The 22,415-nt window shown below is 39.3% G+C and overlaps 1 protein-coding gene and 1 non-coding gene across 9 annotated transcripts in view; one reads left to right on the top strand and one right to left on the bottom strand.

Moving 5' to 3' along the window:
* Positions 1–19,586, top strand: part of CTTNBP2 (cortactin binding protein 2) — a 152,986-nt gene extending 133,400 nt beyond the window's left edge. For 7 of the 8 annotated variants that reach the window (XM_070264282.1, XM_070264283.1, XM_070264279.1 and 4 more), the window contains 8 exons: positions 2–189; positions 4,304–4,482; positions 6,750–6,955; positions 7,314–7,499; positions 11,210–11,273; positions 12,469–12,601; positions 13,740–13,841; positions 18,434–19,586. In XM_070264282.1, coding sequence (XP_070120383.1) covers positions 2–189; positions 4,304–4,482; positions 6,750–6,955; positions 7,314–7,499; positions 11,210–11,273; positions 12,469–12,601; positions 13,740–13,841; positions 18,434–18,679 — 1,304 coding nt within the window. In that variant the 3' untranslated portion in view covers positions 18,680–19,586. 8 annotated transcript variants of the gene reach the window in all.
* Positions 2,128–2,229, bottom strand: LOC111773340 (U6 spliceosomal RNA). The gene has a single exon (XR_002807724.1). It is a non-coding gene; the product is annotated as a U6 spliceosomal RNA (small nuclear RNA).
* Positions 19,587–22,415: the final 2,829 nt, after the last annotated feature.

Here is a 22,415-nt window from a genome sequence, read left to right as displayed (position 1 = left end):
GGAAACGGAACAGCAGAATGTTACTACTTTCATGAGAACTGCTTTCTGATGGGAACCATCGCCAAGGCCTGTCTCCAGGGCTCCGACTTGCTGGTGCAGCAGCATTTCCGCTGGGTGCAGCTGCGGTGGGACGGCGAGCCCATGCAGGGACTGCTGCAGAGGTTCTTGAGAAGGAAGGTTGTGAATAAGGTAAGAAACCACAGCTGCAGCCTCTTGCCAGGTGGGAGAGGGGGCTTGAGGGTCAGAAGACCTGGGCTTGCCTTCTACTACTTACTAACTGTGTGGCCTTTGGCAAGTAAACTTTTTGGATAGTCAAGGGTTAAACAAGATAATGCATGTAAAGCCTGTAACAGTTTCTGGACTATATTAAGTTTTAAAAAAGAGAAGCCAGTAGGTTTTACTGTTGCTATTAACTGTTCTTAAAGAGTCTCTCCCAGTTCTTAATGCTGTAAGAGGCTAGAATAGAAAATTAATCATTCTTCTTAAGGAAAAGCTACTGTTTCCTTTGAGCCTTCACAGCATTATCCATCCACTCAAGTTAGTTTTAATATATTGACTGTGACACACTGTGCTATAGTAAATATTAAATAGCCACATGAAAAATTAGATGTTTGTTTTTTTTTTTTTTTTTTGGTGAGGAAGATTCACCCTAAGCTGACATCCGTTGCCAAGCTTCCTCTCTTTTTTGCTTGAGGAAGGTTCCCCCTCAGCTAACATCCATGCCAATGTTCATCTGTTTTGTGTGTGGGATGCCTCCACAGCATGGCTCATGAGTAGGAGCATGACCAGGATCCAAATCCACGAACCCGGACTGCCGAAGCAGAGTGCGAGGAGCTTTAACCACTCAGCACTTTTGACACATTTTCAAAAGTAATAATAACTTTTAGTGATTTTTTTCAGAATAATATTCTGAAATTCTATATTCTATTTTCTCCCAATTACAAAATTAATTTAGTGCAGACCAAATTTAGTAATTACTATTTAATTTAATATTCTTGTTGGGTCAGTAACTCAGTGTCAGGGTAGATTTAAAATAAAAGAGCTCGATTTAGCAAGATTTTGTCATTTAATCCTGCAAGATGGGCCACACTTGGAGGACAGTGTCTTCGTTGCGTCAGCACAGTGTTTTAAGCTGCAGATAACACAACACCCCACTGCTAGCTGCTTCACAGAAAGAGGCTTTTCCCCTTACAGAACCAGATGCCTTACAGTAGGTGTTGCTGGTGTCTGTTCAGCACCTGCGTGGTGTCAGGTCCCTGGATCTGCGTGAGTCTCGACCTCCCTTCAGGATTGCAGGACACTGCAGGGCTTCAGGTGCCACACATTCACACAACATGCTCAAAGTCAGGAAGCAGGGGGCTTGGGGATAGAGAGCTTCAGCTTCCTCGGTCTCCTCCTCCTCGGCGAGAAAAGCATCTTTTTCTGAAACTCCCCAAAACATGACTTCTCCTTAATTAACCAGAACTGGTTTCCATGCTCACTCCTCCGCCCCAGACCATGGCTAGACCCGCCTCCCCAAGACTGAAGCTCTCCACCAAGTCCCTGAACAAAATTCTGTGTCTACTGTGTTAGAGGATGAGAATGTACATGCATTTGGGTGGGGGGGTTAAACCGGGAGGTGGGTGGAGGGCTTTGGTAATTCAGTGAACAGTGCCTACCACAGGTGATTTGAATTAGTATCTGAAATTCTTAGAGAAATCTTCTACCCAAGCTATGTTCAGGTCAGTTGCCTGGTCATAAATATGTGCTTTTGACCAAAGCATATCCATTGTATGACCTCAACCAGTGGGAAGAAAGGTAAGGTAAAGTGCGGTCATAGGTCTATAGCTTTTCAAATTACTGATACTTCCATTAACTTCATCACTATTAATATTTAAATCTCATTGCCAAAAAAATTCACATAAAAAATCACAAAAGATGTCACTTTTTTTCTTAAAGACTTTATTTTTAGAGCAGTTTTAACTTTACAATAAAATTGAAAGGAAGCTACAGAGATTTCCCATATACCCCCTGCTCCCAAACTTGCATAGTCTCCCCCATTGTCAACATCACTCACCAGAATGATACACTTTTTTTACTGAGGATGAACCTACATTGACACATCAAAGTCCCAAGTTTACCTAGAAGAAAAACATGGAGTGCTTCACAAATTTGGGTGTCTTCTTTGCACAGGGACCATGTCAATCTTCTCTGAAAGGTACCAGTTTTATTTTTTACATATGGTGGTGTTTCAGGTAAAATGTGCCTCCTCTTCCCTCACTCCAGCCCTCTGGTAAATATAGTTTGAAAAGGATTGATTTTACTTATTTTGAAAGGAAAGTTGCAAGCTTCAAGCTCTATTCTCTTTTCCATTGTGTTTGAGAGTGGGAATGTGGAGTGTGCTGTGAATAGAAAGGGGGGAAAGGGTAATGCCTTTTATTTACCAAAAAATCATTTTGAATAGGTTAATAAAGCAGATTCCTGGGGTAAGAGTACAAAGGGAATGAATGACTCTTGCAAAATATCAGAAATCTTGTAACTGCAGAACAGAACCAAATCTTTGGGGGCGCCTCAAACCACACTGACACTTGGTCACGATTTCTTCTTCCAATCTCTTACAGGGATATAAGTAAACAGACCTTTTAGGACATTACCAGTCTTCCTACTAGTATTTAATAAAAATAATTATACTTTTTTTGGTAGGAAATTAACATTTAGCTATCGTTAATTGAGTACCTGATCTCATTATTCTTGCTGGAAGAATATCAAAGAGAGTAGGAGAAATATAATGGTCGTTCCTCTTTTGAAGAAAAGGGAAATTGTGATAACAGATCCCAAAGCCTCATGTGACAGTGCTAACACCTGAACGGAGATGCTCGTGTCACTGAACCACTCTCATTCTTCCTAGGCTGAATTATGCCCCTTCATGGAGGACGTGCAAACATTCACAGACTGTCCTCAGTCTTGATGCCGTAATTACTTGGTAAAGCAGAGATTCATACGAGTCTACGTTCTTATAAAATACAGAGTCAACTGCTATATCTGACTTCTGAATAACTGAGAGATATTTCTCCTAATAGTAAATAAATCTTTGTCCTTTTGTGTATTCCATACTAACAAAAGGGACTTGGTTTTATAAAATATAATTCTCAAAAGAATTACTCCCGTTAAACCATGTGTGTTACACAATATTCTTTAAAATTTGCACATTTTAAAATTTAAAGACAAATGTCTCGGGGCCAGCCCAGTGGTGTAGTGGTTAAGTTTGCGCACTCCGCTTCAGCAGCCCAGGGTTCACCAGTTTGGATCCTGGACGCAGACCTACACACCATGCTGTGGCAGGCGTCCGAAGGATAAAGTAGAGGAAGATGGGCATGGATGTTACCTCAGGGTCAATCTTCCTCAGCAAAAAGAGGGGGATTGGCAGCAGATGTTAGCTCAGGGCTAATCTTCCTCAAAAAAAAAAAGTCTTTATTCTGGCAGAGTTCTGTACATTTTGATGAAGTTAGCATTTTAGCTGAGACCTTCCTTCTAGGGAAATTAAAATTGCAAACGCACCACAGATCCAGTTATACCATCTTATCACTTATCCAAAACATTGAAATATTTAATGGCTTTTTTTATGGCATTTATTCAAAATCCTTTCTTGAACACCTGTTTGCAAGACCCTGTGAGGTACTCTATATACATGTGAAAAATGATTTTTTGCAGAAGTGATATTTAAGAATTTATCCAAGCTTTCTTCTTAGTCTACTTACTGCTCTACTGTATCTGAACCCTCTCATGTCACATAATAAGCTACAGATCTGTATCTCATGCTAAGACACATAACACTGTCTGTTATTACTTATCCGTCCTTCAACCACCCTAAGTGAAGGTAAAATCAGATTCAGCTATATTTTTGTTTTGTAGTTTTATATTTTTAATTTTGGACTGTTAAAAAAAAAAGGAGAGCCAGCCCTGATGGCCTAGTGGTTAAAGTTCAGTACTCACCACTTTGGTAACCCGGGTTGGTTTCCCGGTCACGCAACCACACCACCCATCTGTCAGTTGCCATGCTGTGGAAGCAGCTCACGTGAAAGAATGAGAAAGACTTACAAGTAGGATACACAGCCATGCACTGGGGCTTTGGGGAAGGGGTAAAAAAAAAAAAGAGGAAGATTGGCAACAGATGTGAGCTCAGGGCAAATCTTTCCATGTGGGAGAAAAAGAAAAAAGAAGAGGGTCAAGCATAGAATCACAAGGAAATACATCTTAAAAAAACAAACGACAAGAAGCAATGTTCTAAACCAAGCCCCTGTGTTCCGCCTCCATGTCTCTCTAGTTCAGAGGTCAGGTGCCCTCTCCCTGTGACCCCGTGTGCAAGACAGTCGACTGGGCCCTGGCTGTCTGGCGCCAGCTCAACTCCTGCCTGGCCCGCTTGGGCACACCTGAAGCACTTCTTGGGCCAAAGTATTTCCTGTCTTGTCCTGTAATCCCAGGGCATGCCCAAGCGACAGTGAAGTAAGTGTCCTTTCTCCTTATTTGCCTTTTTAAAATAGAGCCATGGCCAATTTGGGGTGTTTGGGAGTGAGGATGCTCAAGGGGCCACCTTGTGCCGCTTCCTGTCATCAACATAGCACACCAGAGCTCTGTGCTCCTGTCAGAGGACAACCGTGACTTGTCTGTTGGATAGTTCCTAAGGAAACCATTTTAGCTAAGACTAGGAAGCAGTTTCCCTCTGTTAGAAAACTCTTATCAAGGTCATGTGTGACTTGCTGTGCAGTGTCTCCTGGGGAAGGCTCACATGAGAAACTCAGTCAAGTATCCTGTAACCAAAAAAACAAAAACAAAACCTTACATTCTATTGATGAGTTGAAGTTTCCTCCTTTATTAATGAGACTTCTGTACCTATTCTCTTTTCCCTTGTAGCAGCGTATGAGAACAGACGTACAAACAATAAGGTTAATGAAATAGAAAATGAGGAGGAAATTGAAAGGAGGAATAAATTTGTCACGCTCCAGCTTAGTAAGGGTTCCATGATTAGCTATTAGATTTGATTCTACACTTTCTGGCATCCTGGGCAGAAATCCATTTTGGAAAGCAGGGTGATATCAGTAATGTATCATCTCTATTGTAAGACGAACTGTCAGTTTAATAACAGGTAATTGGGGGGAAAGGAAGAAGTACTATATTAAAATCTACACAGTGTTTTCTTGCTAAAAAGCAGAAGTACGTTTATTCATATAATTACCCTTCCTTCATTAGTATCACAATTAAATTGTGTCTTTTTATGTCCAGAGTCTCAAGACTCTGGAGTCAGTTTTTGGCCTTTCCTCTCGGGAGGACAGTCACTGTTGAGAACTAGAGGCTCTGAGAATTTTACACTATTTGCAAGCTAACAAGTGAGCCTGCCACAGTTTCCAGGTGCTGAGTGAGAGGTTAAGGACTTCATCACTCCCAGCACGGCCCGAGCCTGAGCTTCACATTGGCATCAGTTGCCCTGGCTCCTCAGGTCTCACAGGATGATACCGGTGGCCCAGATGGAGGCTGGCTTGGCATCACAGCTGCAGAACTCTGAGCTTGGGAATCCCCCCAGTCTCCTAAAGGGGGCTGCTGGCAAATCTGGAAGTAGACATCACTTTCATCATCCTGCTCAGGAAACAGATCTACCCTCTGCTCCAGAAGAAGACACCGTCTCTATCTTCCAAAGCTGTTTGCTATATAAACATCCGTGAAAAGATAGTCCAGAACAAAGCTGACACAAGATGTGCAAAAACTTGCTGGAGAATTGTCTCTCAGTAGCCATATTAAGGAACTGCTACTTTTTTTTTTAACTAAAGTTTATCATCTTTACCCCTTTCACACCTTTAGGAGGAACTGTGTACGTTTGACTTGTGTTACAGGATACCAGATTTTTGTCTATATTCTCTATTTTAGTTCCATATTACTAGACGTTAACGGAGAAGCTTACGATAGATGGATGTTTGATACCTGGGTAATAGTTTTAACTGAACTTGAAAGGTTTATGCCAATTATCTAATAGCTTTGAAAACTTTCCTATTCTGGGAGACGTGGTTTTGTTTCTACAGTCTTTAATCATATTAACTGTTTTTTAATGCTGCAACAAAGTGTAATCCTTTTTGAAGGACTTTCAATTGGCATCGGGTGCTCCATACTTGGCCTAAAGCCCCACTACTACAGCTATTAACACACAGAGTCCACCTGAGGCGAGAGCTGGTTGACCCCATGCCCTCTCTGCAGGGCTAAGCCCCGCTGGGTACAGACACTGAGCCCTTCCCTTGGAGCAGGCAGATTTAATTTGCCAATGATTATAAGATGTTTCCCAATTCCAGAAATATTAAAATACAATATGTGTGTCTTATTAAGGAAATAAGACAATAATAAGGGCAAATAAGTTTAAGCTATTTAGACACGGGCCTTCAGGAAATCCTTTTTCCAAACTTCTTTCGTCTGTAAATTTACCTTCCTTTTGATGTATTTATTTATTCATTAATTCAGCAAACACTCAATCATTGATTCCTGCTCTCAGGGAGCAGTAAAAGGAGACATGGAAACAGTTGCATTTGAAATACATTGTATTTTTGAGGCAAATTCAAATTACTTTGGTGTTGGATAATTTCACTCATTCCAAAACTACTTGGGAAAGGTAGTATATCTGTAGAAACACTTAAGTGTTTTTCCATGGTCTTCAGACCTGCGCTTCATGGAGTCGTGTGTAATTCTTGAGAGGTCTGTTCCTAACTGTGAATCCACCCCTTTCTTGCAAGGTGGATGTCTAAGTTGTGGAATGCCGTCATCGCACCCAGAGTTCAAGACGCAATATTGTCAAGAGCCTCTGTGAAAAGACAGCCTGGCCTTGGGCAAACAATTGCAAAAAAACACCCTAGCCAAGGACAGCAGGCTGTAGTTAAAGCTGCTCTCAGCATCTTGCTTAATAAAGCTGTTCTGCATGGCTGCCCCCTCCCGAGAGCAGGTATGTGGGCTCGTGCTGGGAAGAGAGGAAATTCACAGCCTTATATAATACTCGTTGGAATTTGTTTTTGGGGAGTTCTCTTTTCTCTCTTTGTAACTAGAGAAATTATCTCAACATTAATGCACATTTCACAACTTTGCCCCAGAACTCTGTGTTTTAATTACTGGCTCATGTTTAAATACCAGCCTTCCAAGAAAAATTTGCTGGTTCACAAAACCCCTGCTTAGGTATTAAGCAGGCCGGTGATTTTGAAGAGTCTGTTTCTTTGAGAATTGGAAATGATGCATTTTGCTCGACTCTATGAAATTGCATTATCACTGTTGTGCTTTTGGCAAAATGTGGTTTTATGTTGTTTCAGAGCTAGACCAGCACACAGCTGATTTCAAAGGAGGAAGTTTCCCTTTATCTCTAGTTTCAAGTTATAACAGTTGTAGCAAGAAGAAAGGAGAGAGTGGTGCCTGGAGAAAGGTGAGCACCAGTCCTCGAAAGAAGTCTAGCCGGTTCTCTTCACCCACCTGGAACAAGCCAGACCTGAGTGAGGAAGGTAAGTGGGTGGGCACTCATGATTTGGTTTCTGAAGGGAAATATGCCTTTATTTTCATCACTGTGCATTCAACAAAACAAAATGCTGAGTATTTCAATGCATCTTTTCATGGAATAAACCAAGTACATAGTAGGCAATTTCCAAAAATATTTGGGAGCCCCCACCCGAAGAAATGACCTTTCATGCTAGAATTCAGAAATTAAATTTGTCCTTCCCATGTTAATGATCATCTGTTTTTTCATTAATTTGATTTTCTTGATGTCCGTAATTATATTTATGGAATAAAATAATTGACAACTAAAAAGAAGTGTGCTAAAGTGCATTCCTAAGCCAAACTTAAATTTTTAAAAGCATGTGTACAGACATATTTGATACCAGTTTAAGGCCTTTATGAGTAAATCAGCTTTACATATTTCTTTTTCATACATGGGATGTACCATATGCCAAGTTTTGTTCTAGGTACTGGCCATAGGGCAGTGAAAACAACAGACAGAAATACCTGCCCTCATGGAGTTTACATTCTAATAAGTGATTAAATAAATTCTGTGTAATGGGATATCATATATAAAAAAGAAATGTGTAAGATTTCATTCTAACAACAGAGAAGGCATACCACATCTATCTCTGGTGTTAGACCTATTCCTTTTGGCTTTCATAATAGGATAGTCAACAGTTGTACAGATTATGAATGTCCTCACTAAAGGAGATCCATATTTGAGTAAGAAAAAAAAGATGTTCCAACTTCATATGCCTTGTGGATTTCTGACATTTATAATTAATTTTAGGTCTTCAGGAGCCCTCTTATGCTCCAAAGTATTCTGTTTTGTGTAATTTTATGGCAATTTTACAGCAGTGGGGCTGCTAAATAAAAGAATATGATGCCTGAAATCTTACATCATAAAAAGTTGCTTTTGTTCATTGATATGTTTTTATATATAAGCATCTATGTTGATTTTTAATAAAAATTTAATATTTATATGATTTTTAACCATATTAATACATGCCAGAGTTTTTTTTTTTTTTTGAAAGATTTTATTTTTTCCTTTTTATCCCCAAAGCCCCCCGGTACATAGTTGTGTATTCTTCGTTGTGGGTTCTTCTAGTTGTGGCATGTGGGACGCTGCCTCAGCGTGGTCTGATGAGCAGTGCCATGTCCGCGCCCAGGATTCGAACTAACGAAACACTGGGCCGCCTGCAGCGGAGCGCGCGAACTTAACCACTCGGCCACGGGGCCAGCCCCAATACATGCCAGAGTTTTATAATTACCCCCAGTGTGTGAATGTCACCACTTTTTTAAATGATTGAATGGCAAGTCACTGAATAAAATGAGAGTTTACCTTTTTTTTTTTGAGGAAGATCAACCTTGAGCTAACATCTGCCACCAATCCTCCTCTTTTTGCTGAGGAAGACTGGCCCTGAGATAACATCTGCGCCCATCTCCCTCTATTTTATATGTGGGATGCTTGCCACAGCATGGCTTGATGAGCAGTGCATAGATCCACGCCTAGGATCCAAACTGGTGAATCCCAGGCCGCCAAAGCAGAGCGTGCGAACTTAACCACTACACCACTGGACTGGCCCCTACTTATGTTTTTTTAAGATCAGTGTTATATACTTATAATGGGATACATTCTGATCTCAAAAGCTTACCATTACTTCCCAAAGTTAGAGTGTTTGAATCAGGCAGTAAATTCATTAGACTCTAGCCTCCAATATAGCATAGAGACCCCCCCAGAGGACTTTCTGTACCAAGGATTATGCCATTCACTTTTTTATCCCTCTGTAGTATACAAAAGAGCTGTACAATGAGGATTGTCATCTCTATACGGCTAACAAAACTGAGGTTCAGAAACCCCAGCTACCTGCTCCAAGTCACTTCTGGAAACACGGGGTTCTGCATGCCAAGTTTTTGTTTCTTGCAAGTCCAATGCTGTTTTCTTCAGTCCATGGCACATGTAATAATCCATAACTCAGATAACTGACAGCCATCCAGGCTTTTCACTGTACCATTTCCAAGTTTATTATAATTTCTATAGGGTTTAGGACCAGCTTCTTTCTTGAACTAAATAATTCCCTAAACAAGAAGCATTGTCAATATATACTTTAGAGTTGACAAGCAAAATCAATAAAATGCATATGAATTTAAGGCAATGTTATGGAATTAAGTCTAAGCAAAAAAAAAGTAACAGAAAAAATTGAATTATATTTGTAGTTTTAAAACTATTTGATATCGTATCAAATATCACATTCTTTGAAACAAGAAAACATTTGAAAGATTTATAAAATTATATACAACCATAGTTTACAATGACTTCAACATAGAGACTTATAAAATCTAAAAGCTAATTTTACAAAGTAAATTCATTGGCCCTGTGGTTGGGTGAATGAACCACTTTTTGGTTAAGAACCAAAGATTGGCATGCCTCTAGTTAGTTTGCTTATTTTTTATAATAGTAAATTAATTACAACAATGTTTGGCTGGATCGTTGTTCAGAAAAAAAAAATATAGGAACCCCTTTACATTCCATGCAGATCACTATGGAAGCCCATAAAGTTTGGTAAAGACACAGCCTGGTACTCTGGGGACACAGAAAGACAATGATGTCAAGTCACAGGCTGTGGAAGGCAAGGCCCAAACCTGTACGCTTATGGTAATTAGGGGAAAGCTACTAGTCAGTGCTTTCTGACAATAATGACAAAAGAATGTGTAAAGAAACTAGTAGAGAGATTCTCTCTGATGATCTGCTTATAGGCAGCATATAATAAATTCAGTTTACTTTTCAAAATCATTTTTAGAATTTGTGCTAGCAATATTCATACAATTTTAGAATTCACTCATAAGCAACTATGTTAATGACCTTATAAAATTTAGAGTATGTATTGTAGAAAGACATTTGATTGGAGTCTGAAATGGTTTATAACAGTGTTTCTCAAACTCTTTTGACCATAACCCACAGTGAACAATATATTTTCCACATGACCCGTACACACAAATCTGTATTTGCATATATATACAAATCAATATATTTACTGCAAGCAGTGCAATCTGATATTTCCTAGTCTGTTTCTTGTTCTTGTAAATGGGTCGAAGTCTGCAGTTTGAAAATCATTGGTATGAGATGCAGCGTTCTTTTTAAATTCTGTGACTGTATACTGTTCATACTTTGCTTTCTGTGTAATACAAAGCAATTCAAAGGTAAGCTTCTACAAGTACGCTACTAATGCTATACGCACTGGAACACATCATGGGGGCCACACATCGAAAACTGCACCTCATCTACATGCTCAGTGATGGTGGCAGGCGAATAAAGGTAGAGAAAGGGAGATTATGTCATCAAAAGGCAGGTATTCAATCCCTTTTTAGGTACTTTGAGGAGAAAGGCCTAAGGACATAGGGACTTGACTAGTGGGAAGAGGGGCGACGGATAAAAGCAGAGTTCGGGCTTCCTGACCTGAACCTCAGGCCGTGGTAGCTGTGCTGCTTGTAGTCGTTAATGTACGTGAGGCTGTTGGTCACTCGCTGCCCTTCTCGAAATGCCTGTGTGGGAAGTTACATCGAGGACGCGGTCCTGAGGAAAAACGCCTCAAGATTTAATTCAAAAACAATGTGAAAGTGCAGCAGAGGCCTCAGCCTGCTTCTTTTAAAGACTAAGTTCAAGATGCACAGGGACAATTATTCAGTTGAAATGATTACATTTTTCTTTATACAGGTATCAAAAATAAGACTATATCACAGCTGAATTGTAACAGGAATGCTTCTCTGTCAAAACAAAAGTAAGTTCCCCTTTCAGATTTCACTCGTAGCAAACAAGGCACATTCTCATTAGTTTGTGCAACTATTATGATGTTAATGTAATTTTTTTTAAAAAAGCAATAGAGATCATTCAAATGCTAGTATTAAGCTGAAATCTTATGAATGGCTGAAATCTAAAAAAAGCCCCTTAAGCTTAATATAACTAAATATAAAGCCTATTTTCCTTTCAGTTTGTTGAAAAGGTTAGAAATTTTATTGGCTTCTTTTTTTAATCAAATTCAATCGTTAATGCATTTGACATAAAGGTATAGTAAAATACTGCATTTATGAACTGTTAAACGGGCTTTAGGTGATTGATCTTTTTTAATGCTAGATTTACAGAAACCTGGCATGACTTCTTTGATTTTAAGTGCTAAACGTTGAAAGTGCTGATTGTATTTGTTTTCTTCTGTTGCTTCTCAGGAATTGTAGATTCAGCTTAGAAATTCTGAGCTATAAAGATGCTGTGGTTCATCATAGAATAGAAGGGTTTGGGCAGTTTGTAACTAGGTCCCCACTGAAGCCTAATAAATGTGTGCCCTACCACTTGGCAGGTAACCTGTAGGAGCCTGTGCCCTGGTTCGCAGAATTACAGAAGGGGAGGATGAAGAGAGAGAAGGAGAATGCTTCTTTCTCCCGGGCCCACTGTTAGATCTGTTATATTCGACAGCCTATAGAATTTTCAACAACTCTATCATGTAGGTGTAAGGAATTCATGACAGAGAAGGGAACCCAGGAACTGAGATGCGAAGGAGGGAAAAAAGAGGAAACCTGGCCCATGGCCATATTGCTAGTAAGTGGCAGAGCCAAGTTTGAAATTCATGTTTGCTCCATTATATCACACTGCTCCCTACCCCACAGTGTTCACGTCTTAGCTTTATCTATCCTTAGAGACAGAAAAGAAAAAAGTGTAAGGAGAGCAGAATGTTGTGAGCCAAAGTGGGTTTCTTTGTGACATAAAATTTTATCCTATTGAGAGTTTTGAGTGGGAGTTATCAAAATCCTATGGGAGTGAGTTACAGCATTAAATGGCATTTATAAACTCCTTTAAACTATATTAAAAGTCTTTTCCTACCCCACACCAAATCCCAAGAAAAGGTCTGGTGTGTGGATTCAGTATTGGGGATTGAATTGTTGCTCTCACTTTGAAAAACTCTTTTCTGAACTTTGTGTTAGGTCTTTCGAGAACGATCTGTCATTGACGTTGAGTTTGGATCAGAGGTTCTCTCTGGGTTCGGATGATGAAGCAGACCTTGTCAAAGAACTTCAGAGTATGTGCTCCAGCAAATCTGAGTCTGATATAAGCAAGGTAAGCAGTACAAAGCGGGGAGGACATTGAAGGCCTCCACCCAAGAGCTGAGAGACTTCTTGAAGCCACATTATAACACCCATTCCCTGAAAGAGATTCCTTACTGCATAGGATGGTTAATGCTCCAACTCAAAACACCCCTTACCTTGCTTAGAAAAGCCCTTTCTTCCAAATATCATTTCTACAATAAGGGAGCTCTGTTTAGCACAGCTTGCTTTTCCAAACTCCTCTGAAAAACCTGAAGTTAACATTGCCTGTGTGAATTGTGTTAGCACAAATTACACCAACACATTCGGGCAGCCACACATCTGTACAAGCCACAATTTAAGTTTCCTCGGGCTTTTTTCCTTGTGTGTTCCTAACTTTGGCGCCTAAGTCATCTATCATAAGGAGAACATCACAGCAGATTCATGTTATAGACTAAGCAACAGCAACAACTTTCCTTACAAATAAGAAGACTAATTGGCCTGTGTAATGCATGTAGTCATAGTGTTTAAACTGTGAAATTTGAGACCCAAATATGGAAATCAGTGACCCGAAATCTCAAAGAAAGCATTAGCAGCATCAAGTTCAGCCTGTTTTGGCACTCTCTCTGAAGTCTGCAGCAATGTGACCAGACTTCCTTGATAAATGCCTCTTACTTGAAAGGGAGCACAAGAAGGTGGTTGTAACTTGTGCAGGTTCCACTGAAAGACTCAGCTATTATATTTGAACAGTCATAATCTCTAGGACAAACTGGAATTGACTATCTTATTTACCCTTGCTGGAAATGAATTGAAATACTTAGCCACTAGAAAAATAAGGTAACGATTAAAATCTTGCAAATTTTATATCCTTTCTTTTCTTGCCAAGTGACTTTTCTGTCGGGTTCATCTGGTTGTCTTCTTTTTTTTAATAGACTCTCTTCCCTTAGAGACTATTTCTCAGGTATTTGCTGTTAGTTTCACATGAAGGCTTCAAGTGTTTTGTGTGAACAGTACAGGACTGGAGGGCGTGTTTTGTAGAGCTCCCGAGGGTCAAGGAAGAAGAGAAAAATAACACTTCTGCCATGGGTTTTCCATAGTGACTTTAAGGTGTACCTTGAATGTGTCACAGTATAACTATGAAAGCATGACTTGATAAATTGTATATTTTCTAGATTGCTGATTCCAGGGATGATTTAAGGAGGTTTGATAGTCCAGGAAACAACCCTGCGTTTTCAGCAACTGTGAATAATCCAAGAATGCCAGTGTCACAAAAGGTAAGTGTCCCTTTCCTCTCAAAATGGGACGAGAAAGGATTGCTGTGGAATTGACTTCACAAAGCTTTCAATGTGCATCACAAGGTTACTTTTAAACCACAGTTAGGAAATGAGAAATAGGGTAAAGATAAACATGTGCATTAGTTAATCAAAGTTAGAAAGATTGCTGTTTGGATAATAGCTTGAAAGAATCACATAGAAAAGCATTCCTTTTTCTCCTTCTATTTGAGGCCTAAAAATTTGATCCCAAAATTTTGCATGTCTTTTCAGAAGGTCTCCATTTGTTTTCATTCGTTTATGCCAAAACTAGAAATAACGTAACTTCTGTCTTCTTTGTTGTTCCATTTTAAAATGGAACATTGGTTCTCATTTGATAAATTTTAAGGTTTCCTGCATTTTGGAAAATTTGAGTTAATCACAACAATATAAAGATCTTTTACACACACAGCCTAAAGTGATACATAAAGATCTTTTATACACAAAAAAATCTCATTTTTAATTTAGTTTCTTAGCTTCCCATGACATGCATCATGTTTCAGTGAGACTTCCTTTAAAAACAAATCAGAATGTCAAATAGAAGAGCCAGGATTCCAATAGACTTCATTAACCTCTCAAAATTACTACTGTGGTTTGGTTAATAAATGCCAAGAGATGGCCCAGCATGGTGCTCCTGAGTGAACAAAAACAATAAAACTACTTTTTTACCCAGTAGCGATTTTGTGAGGATGTGGATTTTGTAGAGGCATTTAGTAATATCTGGTTTGTTCACCAAGCCATGTCGATTGCGGTTCACATCCTGTTCTCATCCACTCCCCTGTGGCTTACAAAAACCCGGGGCGGGGCGTGCAGAGAGCAGGATTATAAAGTGAGCATGGTGAAACTATTAAGTTATTAATCCTTATCTGATCACCTGACAGCTCTGGGCTCCACAGCCCCTGCTCTCTCACTGCTTTATTAGATTTCAGTCCTGATTAGTTGCATGTGAAACTATATGAGGTGTGGGTGTTGGGGAAAGAGCATATGTGTCTCTGGCAGGCAGGGCTGGGGTGGGGGGCCAGTACTGGCAAGGCGAGGTCTTGAATAAAAACCCAAAACATAATCTGTGCAGAAGAGCACGACCTTTCTGGCTCACTCGCTCCTAATGTCTGATTTTTGTTTTTTCAATTAGGAACAGTTTGGAAGCACAGCAAAAGCGTAATTTGGAGAGCAGATAAGGGAGGGTGACCTAAGGAGGTGACCTGGGGTCCCTACTGAGAATTCTGGCTGGAAACCTGAGCTTTGGTTCAGAGCATATTTCTTGGGTCTTTAGGACCACTCTAGGATTCCTTAGTCCGTGGAAGGGTCCATGAGGGTGTGGGAAGAGGAACCATGAACCACTGTTTCTCCACAGGACCAAATCAGTTTCCTATATAAAAATGTTGACTGGTAGTGCCTGGCTGCTGTTGTTTACATGTCTAATGGAGGCACGGTTTTGTACCCCTGTTTCTGTCACATGACGTGTTGTTGCCACAATAAGGTACTGTCCATAAAAAACTAGTACTGAAAGTGGGATAAGCTCCGGGCAGCTCAGGACAGCTTTGTTTTAAAAGGGACCTTTAAAAAAATGGGTTCTTTTATCTCTGGGCTCTTACAAAAGAACTATGATGTTGTTTAAACGTGTGACTTGATGTGGGTATTGGGACAGCTGTCTCCTACTCTTCTCTTTCTTTACACGTGGAACACCCTTCACTGTTCCCCAATGGCTAGAAGATGTTTTTCTCAGGACCTGCCAGCAGAGGGCAAAGTAACACTCATTTGGCAGCCTTCTGAAAGCTTGGCGCAGGCACACTTTTTCTATCCTTATGATAAACTCAGCTAGCATTTCTTGGTTAGATGCCCAGTTTCTTCTGTTATCAGGAAGTAATTCCCTTAGAAGTAGGAGCTCTCTGGGTTAGTTGAAATCAGTTTATCCTGTGTGGCCAGAGAGGGGCCTGGCAGTCAGCATTGTCCATTGGATGACAGGAATGAGTAAATTCTTCTCCTTGTCTCTTTACTGCTACAACAGTAAGGGAACGTCGTGGGTTTCATTAATCGGTGGCACGTTAGCCAGCCTTCTAAAATTAAAAAAAACAACAACGGCAAATACACGTACACATAGTTACCATCAATAGAAAGAGCAGATACTAATAAATGCGTTTTCTTCTCATGAAACTGCAACTTAATCCCCTTAATGCAAAAGTTCTCTTCTTTAGTTGCATAATGAATGCAACTTGAGGATTTTTTTTTAATCCCCAGTTCCTGGACCACATTTCCTGGAGGTTCTGATGTAATTGGTCTGAGGTACAAGCTGGACACTGGGGTTTTTAAAAGCTCCCCAGTTATTCTCATTTGAACCAGGGCAGACCCACTGCTCAAAAACATAGCTCTGAGCTGCCATCCTCCTTATTTTCCACCTTGTTTCTTTCCAAATGTATCTTTAGAGGAGTTGATATACCTTCACGTAACATTTTTACATGTAATTGACTATTGCTCTACCACACCCGACGCCTCCCCATGTCTGTCCTCACCCTTCCTCCTCCCCATGAAACCGTCTCTCTCCTCTTCACCTGTCTAGTCCTGCCTGTCCTTAGAGATCTCCAGTGTCATCTTCCCTAGTGTTTTCCTTTGCTTCCTTCCAACTACTCCCCCATCTGGAGAGCAGGAATTATAGTATCCTCTTACCTTCCAGCCAGATGCTCAGTATTGAGTGAATGGCTCAGCTTTAACTATTTCTTTAAGGCTAACCAATTAAAACTAACTTCAGGGGCAGTGCCTTTCCATACAAACTGCAGGTCATCTTTGAGCTTAATATGGACAACACTGATAGTAACCTTATATGTTTAATAGAGAGAACTTTTGGGTTTTAGCCCAGGAAGCATTCAACACCCTTAACTCTCCTAGTCCCAGCCTCTGGTACTTGTTAGCTTTGGGGAAAACACCTCAAAACTTGCCCTTGGCTGCCAGCGTGTCAGGAACATACCTCTGTGCACCAGTTGCTTGCCCTGTTCTTACACGCCCAGCCTTGAATTGCTGTGGCCCTCACTATGCTGAAGTGATTCTCCATGCTCTCATCACACCTCCTCCTATTGCATCCTCACACCTCCGGGGACTGAGTCAGCCCCACTTAGCTACGCTCAGCCTCACACACCAACCACATTTTTAGCTGTTGTGGCTGCTCCTTGGTACTTCATTTCATGCGGGTATTTCCTGCCTCGGACCATAATGATGCACCTGCCTTGCCTTCATGATGCAGACTAAGGGGCAGATGAGCAAAGAATACTCTGTGTGTGCCTTTCCTCTCTCTGGGCCTTGGCACCATCCCTATGGATTCCCAGAGGGAGATCAAAGATTATGGCAGAATTATTTATTGTTAGATCCACCTCCCTCCTCAGAGGTTCTGTATGCCAACTAGCTGTTACCCTTATTGTAACATGCCCTGTCATCTGAATACCGTGTATGTGTTGAATTTGCTGGTGTTTTAGACCAAATTACAAGTTAAGATTGGCCTTCCTTAGCCCATGGCTAAGTCCCATTTTACAAATTTAAGAAGACACTCAGGAGCATGCAACTGCCAGCTGAAGCCAGTTACTTTCTACTAAAAGTCATAATAAGTATTTTGCCTGTTAAATTCTAGTCTTATATTCTAAATCTTGAAATGGTGTTTGGTTGCATTGTTACTTTTAAATTTAGAAAGAGGGAAAATCATCAGTGTCAACTGCTTCAGAGACATTTGGAGCAGCTCTGTAGGCCTGACTTCACGTTTGTTGATTGGCAGAATTTAACATAACATAAGGGAAAACACCTTGAATGAAAGTTGAAAACCTGAGGTCTTGTGCCAGCTTCATCACTCTGTGACTGTGGGCAGATGACCTTACCTATCCAGCTCTCAGTTTCCTTGGGGGCAAAATGAGAGACATGGACCAGGTGCTCATAGGAGTTCGGAAGCGCTAGAAAACTGAGAGCATGCAGCTTCCAAGTGTGGACGATGTTGAGCCACCTCGTCATAGGGCTGCTGTGCAGGAGTCCTAACTCACTAGAATGTAAGCTCCATTAGAGCAAGGGCGTTACTCTTGTTTGTTCTCCACTGTATGCCAAGCACCTGGAACAGTGCTCATCTTGTAGTTAAATGCTTAAAAAATATTTGTTGATTATTGAGTAATAGTCCAATTTTTAGTTGACAGATCTGAAAGCAGAAAAGTGAGGGGACTCGCTCAAGGAGATAGAATTGATTTGTAGAGCTGCTAACAAAGAAGTGGTTGGACTAGTCCAAGCCGATGATTTCCTCAGGCCTAGGACCTCATGAAGCTCCTCTTAGGCACGTGACTCACTGACCCCCTGATTCTCGCACTCTTGTGACACCATGAAGGACCTAATGAAACTCAGGCAGCAGGTCTAGAGGAAGTTACTCATTCAGCTTCTCTCTCTCGTCTTTTGTTTGGTTTTTCATGAGACCTTGTGTTTAGGGAGAAACTCCTAGATGCTTGTTCGGAGAAAGAGGAGGAAGAGGAAAGACTGATAGAAGTTGGTGACAATGTCAAATGTGACAAACGTGGTTTGTTTCTCTCCTCTTGCAGGAGGTCAGTCCTCTCAGCAGCCATCAAACTACCGAATGCAGCAACAGTCAATCAAAGACGGAGTTGGGTGTTTCAAGAGTTAAATCTTTTCTTCCTGTTCCTAGAAGTAAAGTCACCCCGTGTTCCCAGAACACCAAAAGAAGCAGCAGCAGCAGTAATACAAGGCAAATAGAAATCAACAACAACTCAAAAGAAGAGATTTGGAACTTACGCAAAAATGAACAAGTAGAAAAACCTAACAAATAGGCCTGCCTACAATATTCTCACTCTTAACCTCTGTATATTTCACACAGAAACCAAGGACAACAAGATGTAAATACCTTTAAATGAGTAAAATGTTTTCATTGTAATATAAAGTATGAGTGCGGGACCACTATTCAATTTTTTGTGAAGAATGTATTTATAACCAACATTTTGTTGCTTTTTTTTTTTCCCAATTCTGTCAGATTAAACTTCAATACCCAGAAGTTATGCCAACTTTTCGATTAGTTTTATAATAAAAAAATTGTAATAATAGTTTTAATCAAGATGTTCAGGGGTATTAAAACAGAACTGTCTGTGTACTGTACATCTGTATATATGTACATATGTATATTTAAGAAAGGCCATGAATCATACTGCATACTACATGTTACAGAATGTGTGCAACATTAGCTTGAATAACATGTACCATTTTAAATGGAGATCATAATTTTATGTCACCTAATGAGGAATGACTAGAATGAGGCAATAACAAATCATTTCTAAATAGTTACTTTCCGTTAAAAGCCATATTAAGTATTTTGCCTGTTAAATTCTAGTTTTACATTTTAAATCTTTTAATGGTTACATTGCTAATTGTTTGCATCATGTATATTTATGCTTATGAGTTTGCATTATGACTCCTGTAAAATATGAAATTATATAATGCAATAAAAGTGTTATCTTTCTTACAAAAGTTTTGTACCTAAACAGATATAAAAAATAACTGTGTAAATACTTCAATAAATTAATTCAGAGTTAACTCCCTCTTCAATTCAATTCTAGTAGCACAACTGATAAAATTGATATTTTCTAGAACTGTTTCTTCTAAAATTACTAATGAAATTACTCTTACTTATACAATTCAAAGTTAAGATGCTTTGACACCAAATAAAATACTGAACTAATGAAAGAATTTTGGTGTAGTTTCTATCTATAGCTCTTAGTAGTTTATTCATGCAACAGATATTTGTGTTCAGTTAAAGGACATTCATAAAACTTGTTCTCCATGTTGGTATTTCACTATTCACAGAAAGACCCACCCTTGCTAGAAAGTGTTAGTTGGTTTAAATAAAAACAAACGTTTAGATGGAGCTCTAGGAATTAAGTGCTCATTGAACAAAACACTTCTTTTTTTTTCCTTAAATAGCAACAACAACAACAAAATGTATGATTTTGGACCAAGAATCATCTACCTGTTTAAGAGTATTAAAAGTCCTTTCTTGGCCAGAATGGTTATTTATATTGAAGTACACACGTGCACATTGTTACTATATTAAACTTTACAAAAATGTCTGCAAGTATCTTAAATAAAACGTATGGTGAAAATTATGCCACATAGGGTGAAGTAGAGGAAGCTCTTTCTGTCAGGGAGGAACTCAATTCTAGCCGATGTCAGCATCCTGCCCTGGTTTCGAATCCTGAGGGTGTACAGCCCTGACCTCATGCTCAGGGAAGTGTGAGTTGGGGGACTAAAGCAAGGGACAGAGGGCGGGTAGGAGAGAGAAGCCAGAGGAAATAGTCTTAGGCTTGAACACAATAATGCCATTGAGCTGGACTCAAATTCTTGGTGCCTTGGTGGTATTTGATACTCTCAAGTGTTTTCACAAAAAGACACTTATCTTAGGAACAAAACTGAATGTTCTCCAAAGCATAGAGCAATATACCTAGATGCACGTGGCTTTAATGTGTGTTTCCTCCTGCTTAACAAACACCTGCTTAGATTATATCAAATTTGATTTCCTAGTAATAGGGCATTGTGTTTTATATTAGCAGCTTTTCTGAAGATTAAGATCCCTTTAGTGTACTCAAGGACCAGAGAAGAGAAATCAAAACCAAATTTAGAATACATTATTAAAATGACCTATGTAAATGATCCATGCAGCTTTGATTTGTCAGTAAAATTCAACATGTGCACTTTTTATAAATGGATGGCAGATTGCAAGGTGCCTAAAGAGAGCATTTAGATCAGCAGCTCTCAGAATACAGGTAGAGACCTCCTAGTGGGTCATTATATCAATTTAGTGAGTCACAACTATCATTTTTTTGAAGATAGAATAGAAAATGTCAGAGTACATCACAATATCACAGTCAATAAAAGACACTTTTGTTTCAATTATGTAGATGTATGAATGTATGTACTGAGTTGTGATGCAAAGCATAACTCTTTCAGTGGGTCATAGCCAAAAATCTTTGAAAGTCAAATATCATACAATGGGACCTAGGGATGGGGATAGGAGTGCTTTGTGGGTAAAAAGGTCTTTGCTGATAGACAGCCCTTAGAGTGGAATTAAGCACTGCCATTTATTAGCTGTGTGACCTATGACAAGTTACTTAATCCCTTTGATCCAGTTTTCTCGGTAGTAAAATAGGATCATGACAACCCTACAAGTTGTCCATGAGCATTAAATGGGGTAACACAATAAAGTGTTCCTAGTTAACTCCCTCAGTCATAAGTAATGAATCATATCCAGAACTCTGTGGCATTCCAACATCTTGTCAAGTTATATTCAATTGCAAATACATACTAGCCACTATATTATAAGCATAAGATTTTACTATAGTTGTATGAAACGACTAATTCATAGAAATATATAACAGGAAATTAATAAGTATAAAACATATTAGCAATTTCCTCTTTCCTTTTATGTTAGCTTGCAGGTAAGGTTCTCCAAAGTAGACTAATACACTTTGCAGCTGCTTATGTAAAAGAGAAAACAAGTAGCGACTTCATAAAATCTGATTATTAATGAAAAGTAGCCAATTTTGATAGACGAGTTTCAATTTTCACAAATACCACAACACTTTTTTCTGTGAAATTAATACTTAATGAAAATTAAGTTCAGTTGGCTAGGTCTAGCCATCGCCTGATTTAGGTACCTATTCTTAATTACTATGACCCATTACAGAAATATCACTCTATGAAGTGTGTGATGCTTTCTGAATTCTAAGACCTCTTTTGCAAGATCATTTTTCCTAGAGAACATCCCACAGATGTCAAAGAGTAAATTATGAATAGATACCCTCTATTAGTTTGGTTTTTACTAAGAATAAATATGTTTAGTTATAGACCAAGATGCCATTGAGTGTTAGTTTAGGAGAGAGAACTACAGAAATACATTGAGAAAGGATATGAGAGCTACACACCATATCTAGTCTGTCTTTAATAGTGAAGATAACACTCAAATATCAAGAGTCATGAGCTAAAGTTCTGGCCACAAAGTTAAGACAATACTTAACATCTCTGGGCTTCAATGTCTTCATTGGAAAAAAGAGGATTTTTCTTGTTCCCAGAAAGAAAACCCCAGGAGAAAATTAGGAATTCTGAACGTTCCTATACATTCTGATACCTTAATAAGAATAACAGCTAAACATAGCAGAAAAGTTATTTGGGTTATATTTTAAAGAAATTAAGAATATATCAGAAAGAGAAATTAAGAAAATCCCATTTACAGATGCATCAAAAAGAAGAAAACACCTAGGAATAAATTCAGCCGGGGGATTGGGGGGCCCTGTATGCCGAAAACTATGAGACATTGATGAAAGAAAGCGAAGACACAAGTAAATGGAGAGTTATGCTTAATGGATTAGAAGAATATTGTTAAATGCCCATACTACTCAAAGCAACCTACAGATTTAACGAAATCCTATCAAAATTCCAATGGCATTTTTCACAGAAATAGAACAAACAATCCTGAAATTTGTATGGAACCACAAAAAACCCTAAAAAGCTAACGCAATA

This window comes from Equus caballus, chromosome 4 (assembly GCF_041296265.1).
Source record: "Equus caballus isolate H_3958 breed thoroughbred chromosome 4, TB-T2T, whole genome shotgun sequence".
Lineage (NCBI taxonomy): Eukaryota > Metazoa > Chordata > Mammalia > Perissodactyla > Equidae > Equus > Equus caballus.
Note: the sequence above shows the minus strand (reverse complement) of the source record. Positions and strands in the feature narration are given on the sequence as shown.